This window comes from Melozone crissalis, unplaced genomic scaffold (assembly GCF_028551555.1).
Source record: "Melozone crissalis strain CALT ecotype California unplaced genomic scaffold, PUWL_Pcris_2 ptg000019l_1, whole genome shotgun sequence".
Taxonomy (NCBI): domain Eukaryota; kingdom Metazoa; phylum Chordata; class Aves; order Passeriformes; family Passerellidae; genus Melozone; species Melozone crissalis.
The window spans coordinates 23,312,293-23,331,877 of record NW_026535797.1 but is presented as its reverse complement, the minus strand read 5'-3'; the positions used below and the strand labels follow the sequence as shown (position 1 = coordinate 23,331,877).

The 19,585-nt window shown below is 41.8% G+C and overlaps 2 protein-coding genes across 5 annotated transcripts in view; both read left to right on the top strand.

Moving 5' to 3' along the window:
• POLR3A (RNA polymerase III subunit A) overlaps window positions 1–4,342 on the top strand; it is a 31,576-nt gene extending 27,234 nt beyond the window's left edge. The window contains exons 28-31 of the mRNA XM_054276595.1: window positions 147–311; window positions 652–783; window positions 2,023–2,155; window positions 4,172–4,342. Coding sequence (XP_054132570.1) covers window positions 147–311; window positions 652–783; window positions 2,023–2,155; window positions 4,172–4,320 — 579 coding nt within the window. The 3' untranslated portion in view covers window positions 4,321–4,342. The remainder of the gene's footprint in view (window positions 1–146; window positions 312–651; window positions 784–2,022; window positions 2,156–4,171) is intronic.
• Window positions 4,343–18,390: 14,048 nt separating this feature from the next.
• The window catches only part of DLG5 (discs large MAGUK scaffold protein 5), a 97,007-nt gene continuing 95,812 nt past the window's right edge, over window positions 18,391–19,585 (top strand). For all 4 annotated transcript variants that reach the window (XM_054276951.1, XM_054276949.1, XM_054276950.1 and 1 more), the window contains exon 1: window positions 18,391–18,716. In XM_054276951.1, the coding sequence (XP_054132926.1) occupies window positions 18,416–18,716 (301 nt within the window). In that variant the 5' untranslated portion in view covers window positions 18,391–18,415. The remainder of the gene's footprint in view (window positions 18,717–19,585) is intronic.

Here is a 19,585-nt window from a genome sequence, read left to right as displayed (position 1 = left end):
AGCAAGAAGTCTTACTCATATGTGTTTTGAGTGAGCCTTTACTCCATGTACTAGATCTTCTCAATAGATTTGAATGCTGCTAAGTGTTACCCTTTTTACTGTGTTACTGCATATATCAGTTACTAGGGCTTTTTTGTTTTGTGAAGGTTGTAGTGCAAGGCATACCAGAGGTTTCCCGAGCTGTCATTCATGTTGATGAACAAAGTGGAAAGGAAAAATACAAGCTTCTGGTTGAAGGTGATAATCTACGAGCTGTTATGGCTACTCATGGAGTGAAAGGAACAAAAACATCCTCTAACAACACTTATGAGGTAATGTCTGAATGAGGTGCTGTGGGGTTTCCCCTGTAGCATCTTTATTACAAGTGCTTGGTTGTGCTCAGATGCAGCAGTTGATATGGAATGAAGCCTGATTCCACTAATACATGTCAGAATGCATTAACACAAGAGACTAATTCACTGGCAGCACTGTTCACCACAAAGAAGCTGTTTCTATAAATATTTTTTAAATGGAGAAGTTTAAAAGAGTAGCCATAGAAATGGAATATCAGCATGCTGTCAGATGGTATTTATTCCAGGAATGTACTTGCTCCAAACAATTGATTCTTCATTCATGTAACATGCAACAATCATGTAACAATCTCTTGTGTAGGTAGAGAAAACTCTGGGGATTGAAGCTGCTCGGACAACGATTATCAATGAGATTCAGTACACAATGGTGAACCATGGCATGAGCATTGACAGGAGACATGTCATGTTGTTGTCTGATCTAATGACTTACAAGGTTGGTACTATGGTTTTTCTAAATCTTACATTGGCCTGTTCAAACAAATTAATTTTGTCATGTTTGAGAATGTTGGGTGAGCTCAGGAGATGGAAATTCATTCTGGGCTTAAGGAATTCCAAGTTGTACTGACTTAATATTATTTGTGTTTTACACAAAATGCTTAATTACTCTAGTTCTTTGGGCAAGGGTGGAACTCTTTTGACTGAAAATTAATTGATATAATGAGTAGGGAATGATAATTTCATAATGGAAAATAAGAATGCTAAACATGATAGTGTGAAAAACAACTGTTTGGGTAGCCATGCATGCAGTTTAAGACTTGCTGTGCAAAAAACCCCACAGGGAGTGGTTTGTAACAGCTGCACCATGTGAGAGGCAAAGGATACAGACATTACACATAGAATCAGATGACATGAACAGTCTTACACAACATGTTAGTACAAAATCATCTGCTCTTTACTGATTGATTTTCTTTCTTTCACATCCAATATGGTTTTTAGGGTTGAGCACAGTTAGTGAAGTGAGATTTTGCAATTTGCCTGCCAGAGTGCAAGGGTTTAATTTGGGTGAAATGGATGGAGTTCTGATTTGTTCCCAAACTGCAGAGCTTTGTACTGAGCAGCAGCAGTCCCCAGGGCTGTGACCCTGTGAAGCTGCAGCACAGCAGTAGAAAAGGGCATCAAAGTGCCATGTTTTAAACTTGGTGGGCTCCTACCATGCATTCTTTTGCCTGTACTTAGGCTTCTATGTGCTATCTGATATAATTAGGATGTTTCTAAGAAATAAGAAACAAACAAGTCAAGTTAGTTTAAAAAGCTGATTACCTTTTTTTCTGGAGAGTGAAAAAAATGAAGATTTAGCATCTTCTGTAGTCTCCTGGCAGCTGAGGTCAGATTTATCTGTAGATAATAGGCAGTAGATTCAGCATAGTGCTCTCAGACCCCACTGCATTTTGTAGTTCAGCAGCCATTTTATAATTGTGGAGTTTTTTCTCATGGCCATTTTTCTTTCAATTTGTTCAATACTCAAGATCTATTCAAGAGCTATTAGCCATTTATACCAGCTTCTATTGTATAGAAAGTGTGGTTTTTGTTTTATGTAAGTATTCATTACAACCAAATGACTAACCTTCAGGATGTTCAACTGTGAATCAGTGTATTATGACAGTACTGTATTGTAGATAGCATATTTATTTATTTACTCAGGCTTACTCTTTGGGTTTTTCCATCAATCAAGGGTGAAGTTCTGGGCATTACCAGGTTTGGACTGGCAAAAATGAAGGAAAGTGTGTTGATGCTGGCTTCTTTTGAAAAGACTGCAGACCATCTCTTTGATGCTGCCTACTTTGGACAGAAGGATTCTGTTTGTGGTAGGTATTGCCAAGTGTGTTACAGTTTTTGGTCCTTACCCAGCATCTGTAAAACCTCTTCAAAGCATCTGTCTTTGTTAAGCTTCCTGTTCAGCTGCTATGTCAAAAACTTCAGGCTAAGTTCAGGCTTGAGGCTAATTCATTCTAGAAGTCCTGGAAGTTTGTTGTGTTCCTCTACTTATCATCTCAGACTGAGATCTTGAAGTCAGTTGGATATTTGTTGGATGTTTCTTGAAGTAGACTTTGAGTAATTCGGTTTTATTTCTCACCCTAGATCTCAGTGAAATACCAGGAAATTTGTCTCACTATCAATAATTCTGGTTTTCCAATTGTGAAAGTTTTTTTATCTTCAACACCTAGAGCTGTTGAATAAATCTAGTACCTCACTCAGTATTTAGGTTTCATTTTCATTCCTGCTAAGTAGGGGGACAGGTACATCTCAGCCTAGCTGAAGATGATACTCTTACCTAGTAGCTTAGGTCATTTAGCACTTGTACCTAGAAATAACCAGAAGGGCCAAGTTCTTCACATCTTCATTTAGTTCTAATCTAATATTGTGGGTCTTTGTTTTTTTCATCAGAAGTCTTGTTTATCAGTATTCACATCATTAACAGCAGACAGGATACTTGTTGTCAGAAATTTCTTTTTAAATATATCTGTTCCTGAGTTTTAAATTTAAGTACATTAGCAGCCACTGAATCATCTTACTGAGTTCATGAAAGAATCTGCTAAATTTTGAAAATATATGGCTGCATATGCTCAAGTGTATGCATGCCCACATACATACAGCAAACAGAAAACCCAGTCAATGGCATTCTGTTTGTCTCTTTCTTTTGTATTTTTGTCATGTGCTCAGATATTTGGAATTGAAATAATTTTGGGGTTTTGTAATGCCTTTGCCCCCATTCTTTTCAGATACTCTTCTCCTTTAAGCTACATGTATTTTGGGACTGAATTATTAAAAAGTTTGTCTAATAGGTTAAATGGAGAAAAGAAGTAAAGCAGGTTTCACTCTTTCCAAGATCTGTTTATGCAATACCTACCCTCCTGGAGCTGAATTGGGAGTTTCTGGGTACTAATGAAATAAAGAAATATGCATGTGTTATGCAAAAGTTAACTAGTTAACTAGATATATCTTGATGGTCTTAGTGTAGCCAGTTGCAAGCAGTGCTCTGTGCACAGTATTTTCTGAATCTTCATTTGTGTACATTCAAGCTGTGAATCAAGTCAGAATTTTAATCCAGTTTATTTCATCCTTTCTGCATTCAAATGTACAGCTATTTATTGTTACCTTCTTAAACATTTATGTGAATAACAGTTGAGTTATACTCCTGAGAATGTGCAAAAATGTCATTTAGATCATAACAGCATGCTTAGAGAGAAACACTGATATCTGAGAGCTTGCTTTGAGTGTGGAACGTTCGTTCTTTGGAAAAGTCGTGCACATTGGTAGATCTGGAATATAAATGTGTCAGCACATTGCACTGGAAATGTTATAACCATCAAAAATCATTGGGACAGACTCAGTCTTTCACTTCAAAACAAGCACTTTTTGAGTGGTGAAAATGCCAGGAGCGTTACAGCTCAAGTAGTTCTGTGCCTTTCTCACTGGGAACTTGGGGAGGTTTCAAGGGAGCCCTGCCAGGTTTGACTGAAGCCTTAGCACTGAGTCAGAGAATGAACATGAAGTAAGTTTGCCTTGCATCTTCTGCTATGAGCACTGCATGGGACATTTCTTCTCTAAAAACAAACCTTCTGAAGGGCTTCATTACTGGGGAAGATGTTTAGGTTAGGTTGAGTTTGTCCTGTAGAATTTAACGCTGTTAAGTAACCTACTGGTCTGATGACCATGACATTTAACTTTGTCTAGTGAAGAGGCCTTGGTCCTCACCTGTGGAGTTCAAGCACTTGCCCATTCTGTTTTGTAGGTATCACAACACAGAATGGGCAAATGAAAGTAGTTTTGTAAATCCTTACTGTTCTAATGTTCACTGTGTTTGTTTTGTTTTTTCCTAGGTGTTTCTGAGTGCATCATCATGGGAATTCCAATGAATATTGGGACAGGTCTCTTTAAACTGTTACACAAAGCAGACAAAGAATCAACCCCTCCCAGGAGGCCTCTGATATTTGATCATAATGAATTTCATATTCCCATTGTTACATAGCACTTGGACAGAAAACAAGATAGCAAACATTATTTAAATTAAGCAAAGTGTATTATTGGTTCTATGTGTCTCATAGGGAACTGGTAAGTGAAATTATATCAAAAGAATTGCCCAAATGTTCACCACCTGTGGTTAGTACTGACCCTGAAAGAGAGAGTGCCCCAGAGAGTGGAAACAAATTTAAAGTGGTTTTCACCTGATAACATTTTCATGTGACAATGTTAGCTTTTGTGGTTACCCACAGTGGGTACAAGCTGTTATTAACTCAATATTTATTTAATGTATGTTCAGATTTTATTAAAAAACAAATGAGATTTGCAAGAGAGTTCTGTGAGCTTGCCCAGAATGCTTTTGGAAGTGTTCTTTCAGCAGGAGCTGCAGAGGTCAGTCTACAGCTTTTAAGAACAGAAACTTCAGAAAGCTGGAACTGAGTCGGTGATTAATTCATCATGAGTTCAGGAGCACTGTTCAAAGTGTTTGAAATCCTTCTCTTTGCTTTTCATAGCTTCAATGAGTTTTTCTTTATCCCAGGTTATTAGCCAGTAAATTATTTTCCTCCCCAGGATTCTGTTTGGGGACCGTATCTACAAGAAGCTGTACTTTATGGATGCTACTAAATTCTGAGAAGACTGTTGTAAGAATATTGCAAGTTATAGATAGTTTTCCATATGACAGCAACTGTATTAACTGCTGGAATCAGTAACTTAGAGCAGTCCTAGTTTTGGGAAGGTTTCCTAATTGAGCAGGATCATTGAGCAACCTACTTGGATTTTATTATATAGAGTACAAACTGAATGGATGCTGTTTTTATGCATTGCCATGAAATAATTTGGAAGTATTTTTAGCTGTAGTTCACTGAAGCAGTTATCAGAATGAATATAGAGCTCAAATCATTTCAGTGTAGTATGTTTAAATTTATTGTGGTGCTATGGAGGGAAAGTACAGTAGTGTTTTCTCAGCAGTGTTTGGATACTCAGTGTGCTCATGACATGGGTCAAGGTTGAAGAGAATAAGTAAAGGAAAAAGCTGAAGTTGTCCCCTCATGAAGAAAAAGCAGGCTGCTGAGTATTCTAGCATTTGAAAATGAACAAGATTTGCTGCAGTTTGTCTTTATGTCCACCAAAAGTGTAAGGCTACATTCAGAGACTGTAAATCTATTGGTCTAAGTCTTCAGGTGCCACTGTGTCTCTTTTTTAATTCATCCTCCATGCAGACAAGATCTCATATGAAGTTCAACACAGCTATTCTCAAATTATTTTGTGTTTTCGGTGTGATGCTAAGATCTACATTTGCCTAGATTTTGGCAGGATGAAAATGGAGAATGCAGTGCATTTACTATCTGCTCTAAAAGTTACATATATTTTGCTATCTCTGTTTTAGCAATAGAAATTTCAGATTAAATTCAAGTTTTCTTTGTGATCTCAGTGAGATTGCCACTTACTCATTTGTCTATTTCTTTGTCAAGATGTAAATTTAACATGGGTAAAGGCTTCATGGAAAGAAAGCCCATAAACCTTTCCTGGGGTTAAGTACTTGGTTTTATCAGGGGAAATTCTACTGATAGTGCTTGACGTTTTTGTGAATAAAGATTCTTTTCAAGGTCTAAATGGGTGGAGTTTGTACTGGAAGAAATAACCACATCTTTTCCTTTTTCCATTTTTTAATTGGTTGGGTTTTTCATTTGGTTGGTTTTGATATTTGGGTTTGGCTGGTTTGGGGGTATTTTTGGTTTGATCTTTTGTAAATATAGAAAAATTAGCTACTTAAAAGCTGGGTTTACTTTCTGGTGTATTTTAAAATTAAGACTAAGATTACATCTTTTATCGTTGTCTTAAATATGACAATAAAAAGAGGCAGAGGTAAAGAATGTGTATCCCTTGTGTTTATTTATGGGTATATTCTATTTGCATAATGTATTTATGAATGAGCTAACCTCTATTTCTTTGTGTAGTTAGTTAGACAGTAGAGAATTATTAAGCTTAAATCTCAGGTGTTTATAACATAAATGAATAAGTAATATGAAACCTATCTTGCATAAAGCCACTATGTCTTGTCCTCAGAGCATGCTCTGAGCCTCATGAGTGTTTCAACCAAAAATAGATTGTTTACAAGAGCACTCTGAATTAGTAATTATTGTTTGAGCTCTCTGTACAGTCAGTAAACAAATTAGCTGTTGGATTTTACTCATAAGCAGCTTTTTTAAGCATCAGTTTTAACAGTCAAGAAATGGAACTTTGGAGTATTAAAATTTGCGTTTTGAATAAAATTTTTAGCCTTAGTTTGGGTTTAATTTTTTTTTAAAAATACTATTTTTACACTTTCCTCTCTTTTCCAATTAATGTGCTAATTAAAATTAGCTAAGTGTAAATTTTCAAGAAATAATTTTGATTTTGAATATCTGTATCCTGCTTTCATTTTTTCCATCTGTTTTAAAACAAATTTAGCCTTTTTAATAAATGAAGCACTTTGTTGGTGTGTTTATCAGGAAACTACTTCAAACACATCTCCTATCTGCAGAGAGAGAAGAAAACAGCTGTGTGTGCTAAATAGGTTTTCTGTTATGACTATTGAAAGTTGGAAGTAAATCCAGAACTGTGCTGCTGTGGTCCATAACTTGAAGAAATTCAGTATAGAGGGCTATTCCCTTTTTTGCTTATCTATGCTTAAAGAAGAAAAGCGAAGGAAAGCAGATGAATGCTGTGTTTTATAAATTAACTGCGAGTAGATAAAATTGGTTGTTTCAGGACAAAGATTCCTTGATGTCTGAGCTTTTGTCACTGTTTCAGTAGAAGTTGAAGGAATCACTGCAGTAGGAATGCCTCAGTTTTGTATCACTGTGCCTGTAGACAGCAATGTCTTTAGAAGCCCATAGCAAACAGGATACAGTTTTTCATAGTTTTTGCATATTTGCCTAAATTATTCTGTGCCAGTAACTAACCTATCTTCAAAGTGGTTGGCTAAGCTTTGAATTCAGACCTAGGAAAGTCTATTGGTAATTCAGTATGTTCAAAAAATCAAAAGCAATTGGCTTATTGTTACATTGTCTAAGAACAGACAGTCTGAAAGGGACCAAATTAAAAGATATGTTAATATTTTAATGCACCACTTCTTGGCAGGTTATTTAGATGTGATTATGGTTCTGATATAAATGCATAGCAAATTTATCTTTAAGAATGAGTACCAAAATCTCACAGGCCAATCCAAAAGAGTCATAGAAAGCAAACAAGCCCTGCTACTTTTGTGTTTCAGTGCTTGTGAAAATGAATCCAAATTTCGTGTGACTGTTAAAATGAGAATTGTGTAACATTCCTTCTAATGGAATTAGGTCACACTATCATCTTCCACTAGAGAGCAGCGTTTTCTTTTGAGGAAAGAGGTATTGGGTAGCTTATTTTTTTCTATTGAAAATGGGGTTTTTGCTATATCAGGACATAACTTTCCCTATCACAGTTACATTTATCTGTTAAGGTGATGTACCTAAGGAAGGAGATGAAGGGACTGTATTTTCATAAGAGGGAGAGAGTGGAGTCCACATATGCTTTTTCATTAATTAGTAGAATTTTCACTTTCATATCACTTGTCTATCTGGCTTAAAAAACAAACACCCAAAAAGCAGTACTTCAGTAAAGGCTATAATCATTCCCAAAAGTGTGTCATGAGCTACTCCTGCAAAGTGACAGCGCAGGAATCTGCAGTGGGTGGGGACATGCCTTTTGCAGCAGCATTTTCCATGCAGCTGAGCTTGTTCCAGTCTGCATTCAGCCTCTCCAGCAGGCACTGAAATGCAGCTGCCAGAGCTGCTCTGAAGTGTGAAGTTCTGGCAGCTGCCTCCAGAGTGTCTCACATCCTTCAGCTGCTGCACAACTCCAAGGCAAGGCTGCATTAAAAACATTTGAAGGTGATGCTATTGATGCAAGAGACCAATGGTTAGGACTGGAAATAACATTAAACAGGTGATCTTTGTGTATAGACAGCTGCAACCAGCAAGATTTCTGGAAGATGACTTCCACATGAATATCTGAAAGCCATAAGGATGCCTGTAGTTTGCTAGTTCCTGTTGGATTTGTGAGAACCTGGCATTGGCTGGCTATGCATAGGAGTTGTGTGGGCCTTGAGCTGCTCTGATACTGCATTGCTTTAACCACCACCTTTACTTCTGTGTGCATCAGATGGTAAAAGGTGTCTCTTCATCCAAGGGGTCTGTCCTGGAGTCCAAGCCTTCAGGATCAGGAATAATTGCATGCTCCTTTCAGAACCTAAGACAGTAGATAGGACTGATGATGTACAAAAAATGGTGGTTTCTGCAGGTGCTGAGGATAGAGGGAAGAAAACTGAAAAGACAGGAGATGCAGAAATAAGCAAGTGTGTGTGGAAATGGAGTAGGAATTCAGGTCTGCTTGGGGAAGAAACAGAGATGGCAGCTGGGTCAAGTGACACACAGATACTCATAATCTCTTTATGGAGTCCTAGTGAAGTATTGGAAATAGCTGGGAAAAGGGCAGGTATTTATTCATTCCTGAGAACTACAATTTTGTCATTTGTCCTGGGGATTGCTTTTAGTGGCTGTGACAAATGGTAGTTAAATCATCACTAATTTTGTAGATGACTGTTAATAATGAGCAGTAACCCTGAATTAAATCCTTCAGGTATTGTATCTGTTTAGTTATAAAGCTCTTTCAACCAACTGTGCATAATTACAGCTGCTGAACTACAGTGATTGCTACTGTTAAGTGTAAAAACTGCTGTTCCTGATGGGTTCTGGTACAGCTCATGTGGAAAATTGTAACTATAATTAGCAGGCAAATAGCAATCTTTTAAAATGTGTTAATACCTGCAGTTAGATCAGAAATATTCCTAGAAAATCCTTAGCTGAGGTGTTTTTAATAAGATGTAAGTTGTGCTACTGGGACAAGAGACAGAAATTACATCAATTACTTTCAATTACAAATTACATCAGTTCCTTTTGTGTGTCTCTTCCTAGAAGAGAGGTGACAATATATATGAAGAACAGACAGGTAATTCAAGGAAATCTGTGAAGGAAAGCTGTTCTATGTATTCTGTGTTGCTGTTGATCATGGCCCTGTGGTGGCAGACACTCACTGCAAGCTGTCTTAATTTTAATGTTGGTTTTAGAACCAGATAGGCACCCACATGTCCTTTTTTACCCATTCCTCTGCACTTCCTCACTGTGGCTTTTAGGATCCACAGAAAGCTGGGGTACCCCTCCAGATTTTATACCAATTTCTTCTCCATGACAGAGGTGTTTTGACTGGTGGAGACAGTGTCTGAAATGAAGCTGTTGCAAAAGCAGCAGGTACCTGGATTATTCACCACAGACATATTTTTCTCCATTTTGTGAAAGTGTAGGTTGGTTGCTTAATCTTTTGATACATATGACAGTTTTCTCAGTGGGCATCTCTTTTATATGTTAAATTATATAGATTTTTAGAAGCAAAATAAAGAAAATTAACTGCCAAGAAATGCAAAAGAAATAATGAAATTGTGCTGGTAAACTTCATGAGTTCCAGAAAATGCCAGAATTAGTTGTGAGACTTTGAAGTTACTTTTCTTGATTTATGATTCCAGGTTCACTGGTTTCTGGGAGTTAATTAGTGTGGTGTGATTCATCCTGATGTGTCACAGGGAGGGGATTCTTTGGCTCAGGCTGACTGACAGCACCCCCATGGTAAACTGCTGATGGTGTTTGGAGTGATGAGGATGGCTCTGGCCATGCCATGGTGCAGGCTTGAGGCAGGGACAGTGTGTGACTCCTTTCTCTAGGGCACAGTGGGTAGGGGATCTCCTTCATGGGTAGGAAGGACACACCTCACCCCTTACTCTGCCCTGATCCCTGCACTTTTCCAATTCAGTGATGCTGAAATATCTGCTGTATTTCTAGGTACCTTGACAAGCCCACACAGTAACTTGCTCCCTTTCCCATATGCCATTCTTCCGGATTTTCCACTGATGCAAATATTTTTCAGTTACATCAGAGACTTTCTTTAAACTTTTATTTTTCAGAAGATACATAGTTCTTCTGACTAATGCTACTGCTGTGCATTTTCTAGTTCCCTTTGCATTTATTTCTGTCTCCTTGTCCTTGTTTCTCCCACAGATTCCTCCCTTCTGGACCCGTAGTGAGTGTCACTGCTGGTGACACTGCTTCCCTGCAGCAGTGCTATGTCAACCATACTGTGCCACTGGCTGGATTCAGCTCAGCCATGCAAGGTTACTGTGAACACTTGCCTGGAGGATAATTAAACCACTCAAGGAAGAAACATCTCCTCAGCACATCTGGATGTGAAATCTACTGCCATCAAAATTACAGCTATGGTCAAATAACTTTTGAAAAAAAAAAAGACCTTATTTTATAAGGTAATATATTTGTACTTTGAAATGAAAGGCATCCCTGCTTCATGTGGCTCTTTATAAGCACTAAAAACTGTATTCAGGCCTTTAGATCTCCATTTACTTTTGTCTTTAGCCTGTTTCTGCTTTCTTCTTCAGCCTTCCTACTTAGCTGGCACAAATATCTTCTGCCTTGCGTGTTTGTATGTGTTCTGTTGAAAATAAATGGGGGGAAGGATGAGCAGCACAGCAGCTTGGGAAGTAGCTGGCAAATGCAGAATCAGTGAACTCTTGCTGCTACAGACTTATGAAGATGTGGGGAAATCTTTAGACTCTGTACTTTAGATTCAGTCTGTGAAAGACTGTTAAATTAGAAGAGTCTTGCCTGAGCATTATGGTTGTGAGAGGAGATGAGAGAATCATCAAGGTGAGTGAAGGGACTATGCTTGTGAAAACATACATGTTATAAGGAGTACTTACTTGACAGGATGTGGGGATTAAAGAATGTGATTAGCATCTGCTGTGTGTAGTTCTTTTCATTCTTTCATCTTCCAAAGAAAGTCAAAAAGGTTAATAGTTGGTGCTGTTGCAGTCAGCTGCAAGGCAGACACTGACTTCAGCTGAAAAGGAGAGGGCAAAGCAGTGAAGCTCTAGGCTGCCATTAATGGTCTTGGAAGGGGAGGGTGGCAGCTCTGAAGGTGAGTTAAGGGGGAAAAAATTCTAGGAGTACAAATAGCCCATGGTAAAAAGGATGATATTTGGCTTGCCTTGCTGATGAAGTGTATTTGTGCTTTATGAAATATCCCTAGCAGATCTGGAGACTTCTTATTTTGGTTATTCTTTTGCATAGTCTTTTTATTACCAAACTGGGGCTTAATCCAAGTCCCCTGGAAACCAATTAGAGAGCTCAGCAGAACTGGATGAGCTTTGATATATGCATTATATTAAATATTTCTATCCATCAAACTCCCACCAGTTAATCCATCTTTGTAAGTTTCAAACAGTTGAACAACATTTCTCTAAATTGCTGCAGACTTGATTCAAAAAGAATAATTTTAACCTAAATTCTTTTTAAGGCTTCTATGCCACTCAGGCCTTTGTCTCAGATGTTTCTCCTTATTCTGGGCTGTGCTGAATATGCTCTTTTCCATTTTGTATGGAGGTGTGCATTTTCTGTTTGTTTGGGGAGTTGTTTTTGTTGTTCAATTTTGACAAATCTTGGTATTTATAAAATTTTAAGTTCTAAATTATTTTTGTGCTATTTTTCTTTTTAAAAAACTAATTTGAATTGCTGAATGCTTAATTTTTACATTTGTCTTATGTGTGGGAAAAATACAAGACAGGTTGAAGATCTGTAGTTTGTTTTAAGCCGGATGATCAAACCTAGTGGAAGCTGGTAATGCAGCTGCCGCTGTGCCAAGCTGAGACATTATTTCATTCTGGAACTCTCTGATGGTTTTCCCATCCCTCCAAGGCATGTAGGCTGAAGCAGAGACTGGAGTACTTTTGCCTTTCAAATGAGAGTGTAATTTAGGCGTTACTTCATTTCACATTTGTTACTGTTTGCAGAACTGATTTCAGTTAAGTCCAGTACTTTTGTCATTTTAACCACCCTTCAGTCTTTAATTTTCATCTTGGTCCATGGTCTGCTTTGACTGAGCAAATTGACTACAGCAAGTTGTACAAGGGTTTCTCTTTGACTTTATTCTCACTGTCATCCCAATGTTTTGTTTTCCTCCTACAAAAATCTTTTCCCTCTCCTGCCCAAGGAATATCCTGCAATATTAAAAGTAAAAATTTCTTCTCCAATCAGAAGCATATCAAATTTATGTGGTATTTCTGTAAACAGAAATCCATGTGTCACTGTCAAGTAGCAGTTCAAGTCTTAGCATGAGTATGACACACAATTTGATGCAAATTTTTCAATGTTCTGACCATCTACCTTTGTCTGGCTTTCACAAGCATTTGTAAAACTCTACAAAATCCATTAAAGTACACTAGAAATGCTTCTCCTGTATCATAAACCAAGTGAATTCACAATGCTAGAGCATTTATTATGAAGCAATAATAATAAATCCCCTCCAGCTCCCTACAATCCTGTTTCTCTTTTTCCACACATGAGGAGCTTTTGCAGTTCAACCCCATCTGAGTATTGGTCTGTTCCCAAATGTGGATATGCTGGGTTCTGGGGTTTTTTAAGAAATGGGCTGCCACCTCTGTTATTCCCTTGGCCTAAGCATTGCAAAATAGATGAGCTGTGGGATGGGCTCTTCAGGCATGTGTGGATAGACAGGTGTTGCACAGCATCTAGAGAGAATCACACTTGCATGCACACCTGTCTCCATTGTCTCAGGGAGCTCTTTGGGCTTGGACTAGAGATACTTGGACTACCCTGGAATTTTGGAGGCATATTGACTTTTCTGGAGCCATTTTGTTTGAGTTCAGTTATGCCATGATCAAAGCCCTGCCCCTGGAGTCCCTGGAAAACTTACCTTGTATTTGACATGGATTCAACTCTTAAACCCTTGTACGTCAGTGAGCAGGGCAGCTATTGCTGTGAAAAATACAAATGTCATTATTAGAGCTAAGAGATGGAACATAAGCAAATGCTTTTGCTTCTTCAAGAGTCTTTAGATTGAAATTGCATTTGAAAATACTCATTGCTGACAAAACCAATGCAGATGGTGAAAATGCACTGAGGCATTCTCTGGAATCTTTACTATTATATTTGACTATCTTCTTCAACTGCAGTTTGGGTTTTCTTCCTACAAGCTCCCAGTTTTTGCATGGCTTGTTTATAGAAGTTGCCCATGGATGTTCAGGGCACCCATTTGCTTTTATCTCCCTCTTAGTGCTAAAAGAAGTAAAAGCAAATGATTGGTATAAATAATCTTTTGCCTTGACTTCAAAAGTGACCTAGAAACTGAACCAATAACAAGCTGCAAGCAACAGCTTTCAAAGGAGCTGTTTAACATCTGCTTGCTTATAGAAGTTAACCACATCACAAGCCAGCCCAGTCTCCCAAAGAAAATTAAATCATGCCCCTGGTCTGTTCTAAGCAGATGGGTACTGGGGATTTGCTTGCAGAGTGTCTTCCCTATAAAAGCTGAAATCCTTTCACCCCTGCAGGACTGCCACCACAGGGTTTCTGGTTTTCTTTTGCTGCCTGTTTTTGGAAGCAGTTGTCTGAGAAACAGAAGTGATTGCATGTGTTCACAGCTCCAGGAGGAGACGATTTACCTACCATTTTCTTCTCCCCCTCCTCACCCCAAACAAACAAATACCCTTCCTGCCAGCTATTCTGCCCTTGAGGAAGGCCTTTTCTTTCTCTTTTAACAAGTTGATTAAGTAAAACAAGTTTATTTGCTTTTTGAGCAGCCCAGGGGGGAATCTAAAACCTTCAGCAAACAGAGTTTGCTTTCTGTTGAAGCTTGTTGAAGCTGACTCAAATAACTGTCTCATCTTCATTTTCATTTGCCCAGAGTGGGAAAAGACCATAATAATTTCTATCTGAAAATTGCCTAGTGCAGTACAAGATGAAGTGACTAGTAGGTTTTATGGCTACAAAAAAACAAAAAACAAAAAAAAAAACCAAACCAAAACCAAAAAAAAGGCAAAAAGTGACAACATAATCCTCTGGTCTGCTTTCCTTCATATGGTATGTCACGGATGTTCAGTGAAGAAAGAGCTAAACCATTTCCTGAAGTTCACAGTTACACATTTTTGGGAAGATAAATGATCCTTGTGCTTCTGTGAGTGTCCAACACAGCTCCCTCAGTCTGCAGCTGCAGCAGGAGCTCTGAGGAGCTCAGAATTTATGGGCATAGCCCATTCCTGGATATGATACTGCCAGGTGAAATATTTTCCCTGGGCACTGCTCAGACTGCTCACATTATGGTTTGGGGTTTTTTTCATGGCTAAATGAGATCCTTTGATCTGCTGGCACATTCAACCAGCACCTTACTATCCTGCAAGTGCTAATTAATTGTCTATCAGTTACATTAATATGAAAAAACAAGCTGCTGTTGAGAGCTGCTTAGCTGCTAGTGTTTTGTGTTACACCCATGACCAAGTCTCTGTGGTGTTCACGTTGTACCTAAAGAGCTCTAATCTTGGTGGTTTCTTGAATTTTTCATATGCCTGTCTTGGAGATTGCATAACCTTCCTTCCATTAACTTATGGTAAATTTCTCAATATTTTTCTCTAAACCTTCATCTGATGGTTTGAATCACATGATGACATGTGTGACTTTTGTAACAAAGCCATTTCTGAGATGCACAACTGCCACTGGAGCCTGAAGACCTGTATCCTAAGGGCTCCAATACCAAAAAGCAACTGAAATGTCTGCCATGTATTTAAACTAAATTTTAAAATCCTCTAATCTTGAAGAAAATCCTCTGGTTTTGGCCATTAGAATGTGTGATTGGTTCAAACTAAGGATTTTGAGGAGGGGATTTACCAGGAAACCTACAGCAGCAGAACTGGGCAGCAGTAAGCAGGCAGAGGAGGGAATGTTTGAGGAGTGACAACTAATTTTGCACAGAAGACTATTGTCCAATGAAAAGTTCCATTAGAATGAGTATAATAAGCCTGTTTTAAAGCCTACATAAATCTAAAGGGTGTCCTATCAGAAAATATCAGCATTCTGGGATACTGTAGTGATCTGAATTTGGGTCACTGTATAACTTTTGGCATAATAAATTTGCCTCCATTTCATAACTTGAGTCTTCAAAATATACCCATGTTTTATGAAAACTTTGCCTGCACTTGCTAGAGAAGGTCTACACTGAGTTAGGTAACCGAGGTAACAGCAAGGTCCCTCTCTTAGGCAAGGCTCTGACAGCTGGACCCATGGAAGAGATATTTATGCAATGAGAAATTTATCTGCATTTTTCTGAGAGCAGACTTACCATTTGCAAGACAAATAGAATGTTAGAGACTCAGATATGACAAAAAGGTAGAAACTGCATTTCCAAAAAGAAAGAAAGAAACCTGGTACAACAGAGATCTACCTGCTACCTGGCACTGCCTGAGAAGGGCAACAGGCCATATGCATCTGCAGGCAATAGCTGGGGCAGGCAAGCCTTGAGGAAAAGATGAATGTTTTATTTTGAAGAGAAGGCAAAGGAATAAGACACTTCTGGGAGAGGCAGGAGCAGCAGTACCTAGAGCCACCACTTCCCTCTAGGTTTTGAAATGAGACTCAAATAGCCAAGTCATGCCCTGCCTGAACACTGCCATTCCTGTGTTACTGCAAGCCCTGGTGAAAGGTGCTCTTCAGCGCCCAGTCAGGAAGAGGAGGGAACTCAAGATTGTCTTCATTACTTCAAGTAGCAGAGAACAGCTGCATCGACCTAGAGCAGGGCTCTTAACATAATGCCTCTTAATGAAATTTGAAGGCATGTTTCCTTTCCTTTACAGGAAACTGTTTAAGCACATACACAGTACAATAATATTGTTAAAGGAGATTAGCTGAGATTAGAAAGTCTTTTAAAAAGGACATATTTGAATGACTTGTGCAATCTTTCTTCAGTCTCCCTGTGCATGTGCCTTCCCAAAGCTTTGCATTGCACAGTGTCCTGAGGCAAGCACAGAGGGCCCTGCCGTGGCACTGGCCAAGGGAGGTGTGCTCGAGTGGGTGACACCAGGCAGCTTTCACTTCTCACCCGTGCTGTGAGGCCAGCAATTAATGCACTCTGGTTACCTAGCACTTGTGGATTCTGCAATTACTTGACCTGCAAAACTGCCCAACTTTAACTAGAGAGAAATAGGCAGATTTTCTTATAAATTCAAATAGACTAGAACTAACATAGTTTGCAGGAATTTGTAGCATTAGTCATTAGACAACAAAGGTAATCTCTGTGTATTTTGTATAGCAAAGAAAGCTGTTGAAAAAAAACATGGATGCAAAATTATAAAAAATTAATTTACAAGAGCATTAAATAAAAATAAATGGACCAAAAAATAAAAATGAATAGGCCAAAAGTGAAGATACTTATTTCAAAATCACTCCATAGTTTCAAGTATTGTTGTAAATAATGACTTAAGGTTGAAAACAATCCCTAACTCCTCTTATTCTCTGTCTGCCTTTGCCAGAAGTAGAATGCCTAGCACAATTGCATTTCTCTCACGTTTTCACATGAGAGAAATCATCATCTACTGAGCTATATAAAGTGGCTTGAAACTCAGTTCAGGACCTGAATTCTCCTACCAGGTGTGTTAACAGGAAATTTTAGGCAACAAAGGCTGTCCCTTGTACTTCACTGAGTCCAGGTCTCTGGACATTAAATAAACCATGGGGTTGGCTGGACTGGAGACTGTCAGATAATTGCAGTTCTTTCTTGATATAATTGGGTTACCACCACAACCAGTAAAGCCCTTTCAGTTTAACTGAAATGTATGAAATGTGAATTTAAGATGAGGACTGCTTGTGGTCATTTCTGCAGTCTGTTTGCAAATTAAGCTAACATATGGTGCAAGTGATGTTGGCAGCCCGTTTACTCTCAGACAGAAAAGTTGTTACTCTCCTATTTCTTTGACAAACAATTGCGTCCTCCTGCTACGGCTGACTACGGACACATCTGTACACTATTCGTCAATTACCTGGTCTCTGGTCATTCATAAAACGCTGAGGAAATTTACAAGGGAGATGAGCCAGCAGCTATTAATAGTGTTTAGATCTCCTTTGCAAACTTTTGTTTTTGCCAATTCTGATGGACAAAGCCCGTAAGCAGTCTGTTACTATGTTGACGTTTAGCTTTTCCCGGTTTAGGACGAAATAAACCTTGCCGCCCGGAGCTGCCGCCCGGTGCCGACTCCGGCAGCCTCAACAGGCGGCCGCTCCCGCCTTGGGAGAGGGCAGCGGCACGGCCCGCCCGGCCCCGGCCCGGCCCGTCAGCAGCGCCGCCTTTGTCTCGCCGCCGAGACACCCGGCCCGGGCACCCCGTCCTGGCCCGGCGGAGCTCCGGAGGGAGGAGCGGCGGAACCTCGGGCAGGCCGCGCCGCGGGTCCCTCCCCGGCCCGCCCCGCTCGGCGCCGCACGGGGGCCGGGGGCGCCCCTGACTGACGGCCGGGGGCGGGCGGGCCGGGCTGGAGCGGGCCGGGGGAGCGGCGGCCGCTGCGGCGGGCGGGCGGCGCGATGCCGCAGCCCCGTCTCGGCGCAGGCGGCAGCTTTGTGTAGCCAATATGGCTGCGTGCGCCCGCCGATGAAAGGAGGTGCCTGGAGCTGAGCCCGTCTCCCCGCACCCCCTCCCGGCCGTGTGGCTGCGGCGAGCGGCGGAGAGAAGTTATCCCGACTGCCCCGCGGGGGTGCGGGGTGCCGGGAAGCGGCGGCGCTCCCCGCGGCTCCTGCTCCCGGCGGTCCCCTCCCGCGGACAGGCGACAGGAGGAGGAGGAGAAGTTGTTTCGCCGCCCGGGGGGGCGGAAAGGAGGCGAGCGGGGCGCCAGACGGAGGAGGAAGAGGAGCAGCAGCCCCTGACGGCGGCTCGCCCCTCGCCTGCTGGAAGAGGAGGAGGAAGAAGAAGAGGAAGCAAAGCCGCCCTCGGCCCAGGTCCTGTCCCGGCTCCGCTCCTCCTCTCCGGACGAAGTTTCGCCGGGGGCCGCTGCGGGGGCGCCGGGTGCCGGAGGAGGGCGGCCGGCGGCGCCCGCCCCGCCTCGGCCCGCGCCTCCCCGGGGGCGGCGGTGGCGGAGCGGCGGGGCCGGGGGCGGGCGAAGTTTGGCCGGCGGCGGCGGCGGCCCTGCAGCGGCCATGGAGCCCAAGCACAAGGAGCTGCTCGCCCAGTGCCGGCAGAGCCTGGCGCAGGCCATGACCGAGGTGGACAAGGTGGTGGAGCTGCTGGAGGCCGCCGGCGCCCTCGGCCCCCGCGACCTGCGCGACCTGGAGGCGGCGGGCGGCGGGAAGGCCGAGCTGCTCATCGCCCTGCTGCTGGGCAAGGAACGGGACCACTTCCAGGACCTGCGGGTGGCCCTGGAGAAGACGCAGCCCCACCTGCTCTCCATCCTCTACCTGAACGGCGTGGCGGGGACGCCGGCCGCGGCCGAGACGGGCGGTGAGTGGGGCCGGGGGCGCGGGGCGGGAGCGGGAGGAGGCGGCGGCTGCCCCCGCCCACCCCCGCCGGGGCAGCGCGGGCCCCTCGGGCCCCCCGCCCGAAGGTGGGAAGGGAGCGGGCGGGGGTCCTCCTTTTCCGGTGGAGAATAAAACTCTCCCGTGTTTGCTCTTGGGCTCTCGATGCTTGTTTTCTGCTTCCGACCCTTTCGCTTTCTGTCCTGGCGGGAGCGCTGGTACTGGTCCCCGAGAGGTGCCGCGGATGCTGCTCCTTGCCCTTTGGAGAGGCCAGGCTAGCCCGGTTCTTGCGGCTGGTGCCGTTCCCCTAAGTCGGCTGTCGGCTGGGGACTCGGGAAACCCGAACCCCGAGGGGCTTTTCTCCCCTAGCACCGACGCCGGTGCTGTTCCACAGCCGCTTCTCGGCCGGGCAGAGCCGAAACTCCCCCGTGCAGCCACTCTGCCGGAGCTGGCCGGCGGGCAGGGCTCCAGCAGATGTGCCTTGGAGTAAACCTTGTAACTCTTTCTCTGGACAGCCATGTGTTTGTTTGAGGCTATATTGTTGTAATTCTTCTTGGCGGTTATAACAAGGAAGAACATTGGTTATAACAGGTTAGAACATTGATTTAACTGCAAATCCAGACGAGAAGATTTTGGGTGTAAAACATCTCCTTAAGTAAGTTGGGCTTTGATCCCCAGGTCTTTCCCTGTTCTCCTCCCTCCAAAACAAGTCACAGCCTACTTTCATGTGTACAAACCAAAGCTTTAAAATTACAATAGTTGACAGTATATAAGGTCTTGCAAGTGCAGCTCTGTTTCTAAATGAAAAATTGGAGTAGATGGTAATTCTGTATTAAAGTGATGTGTAGGTATCTT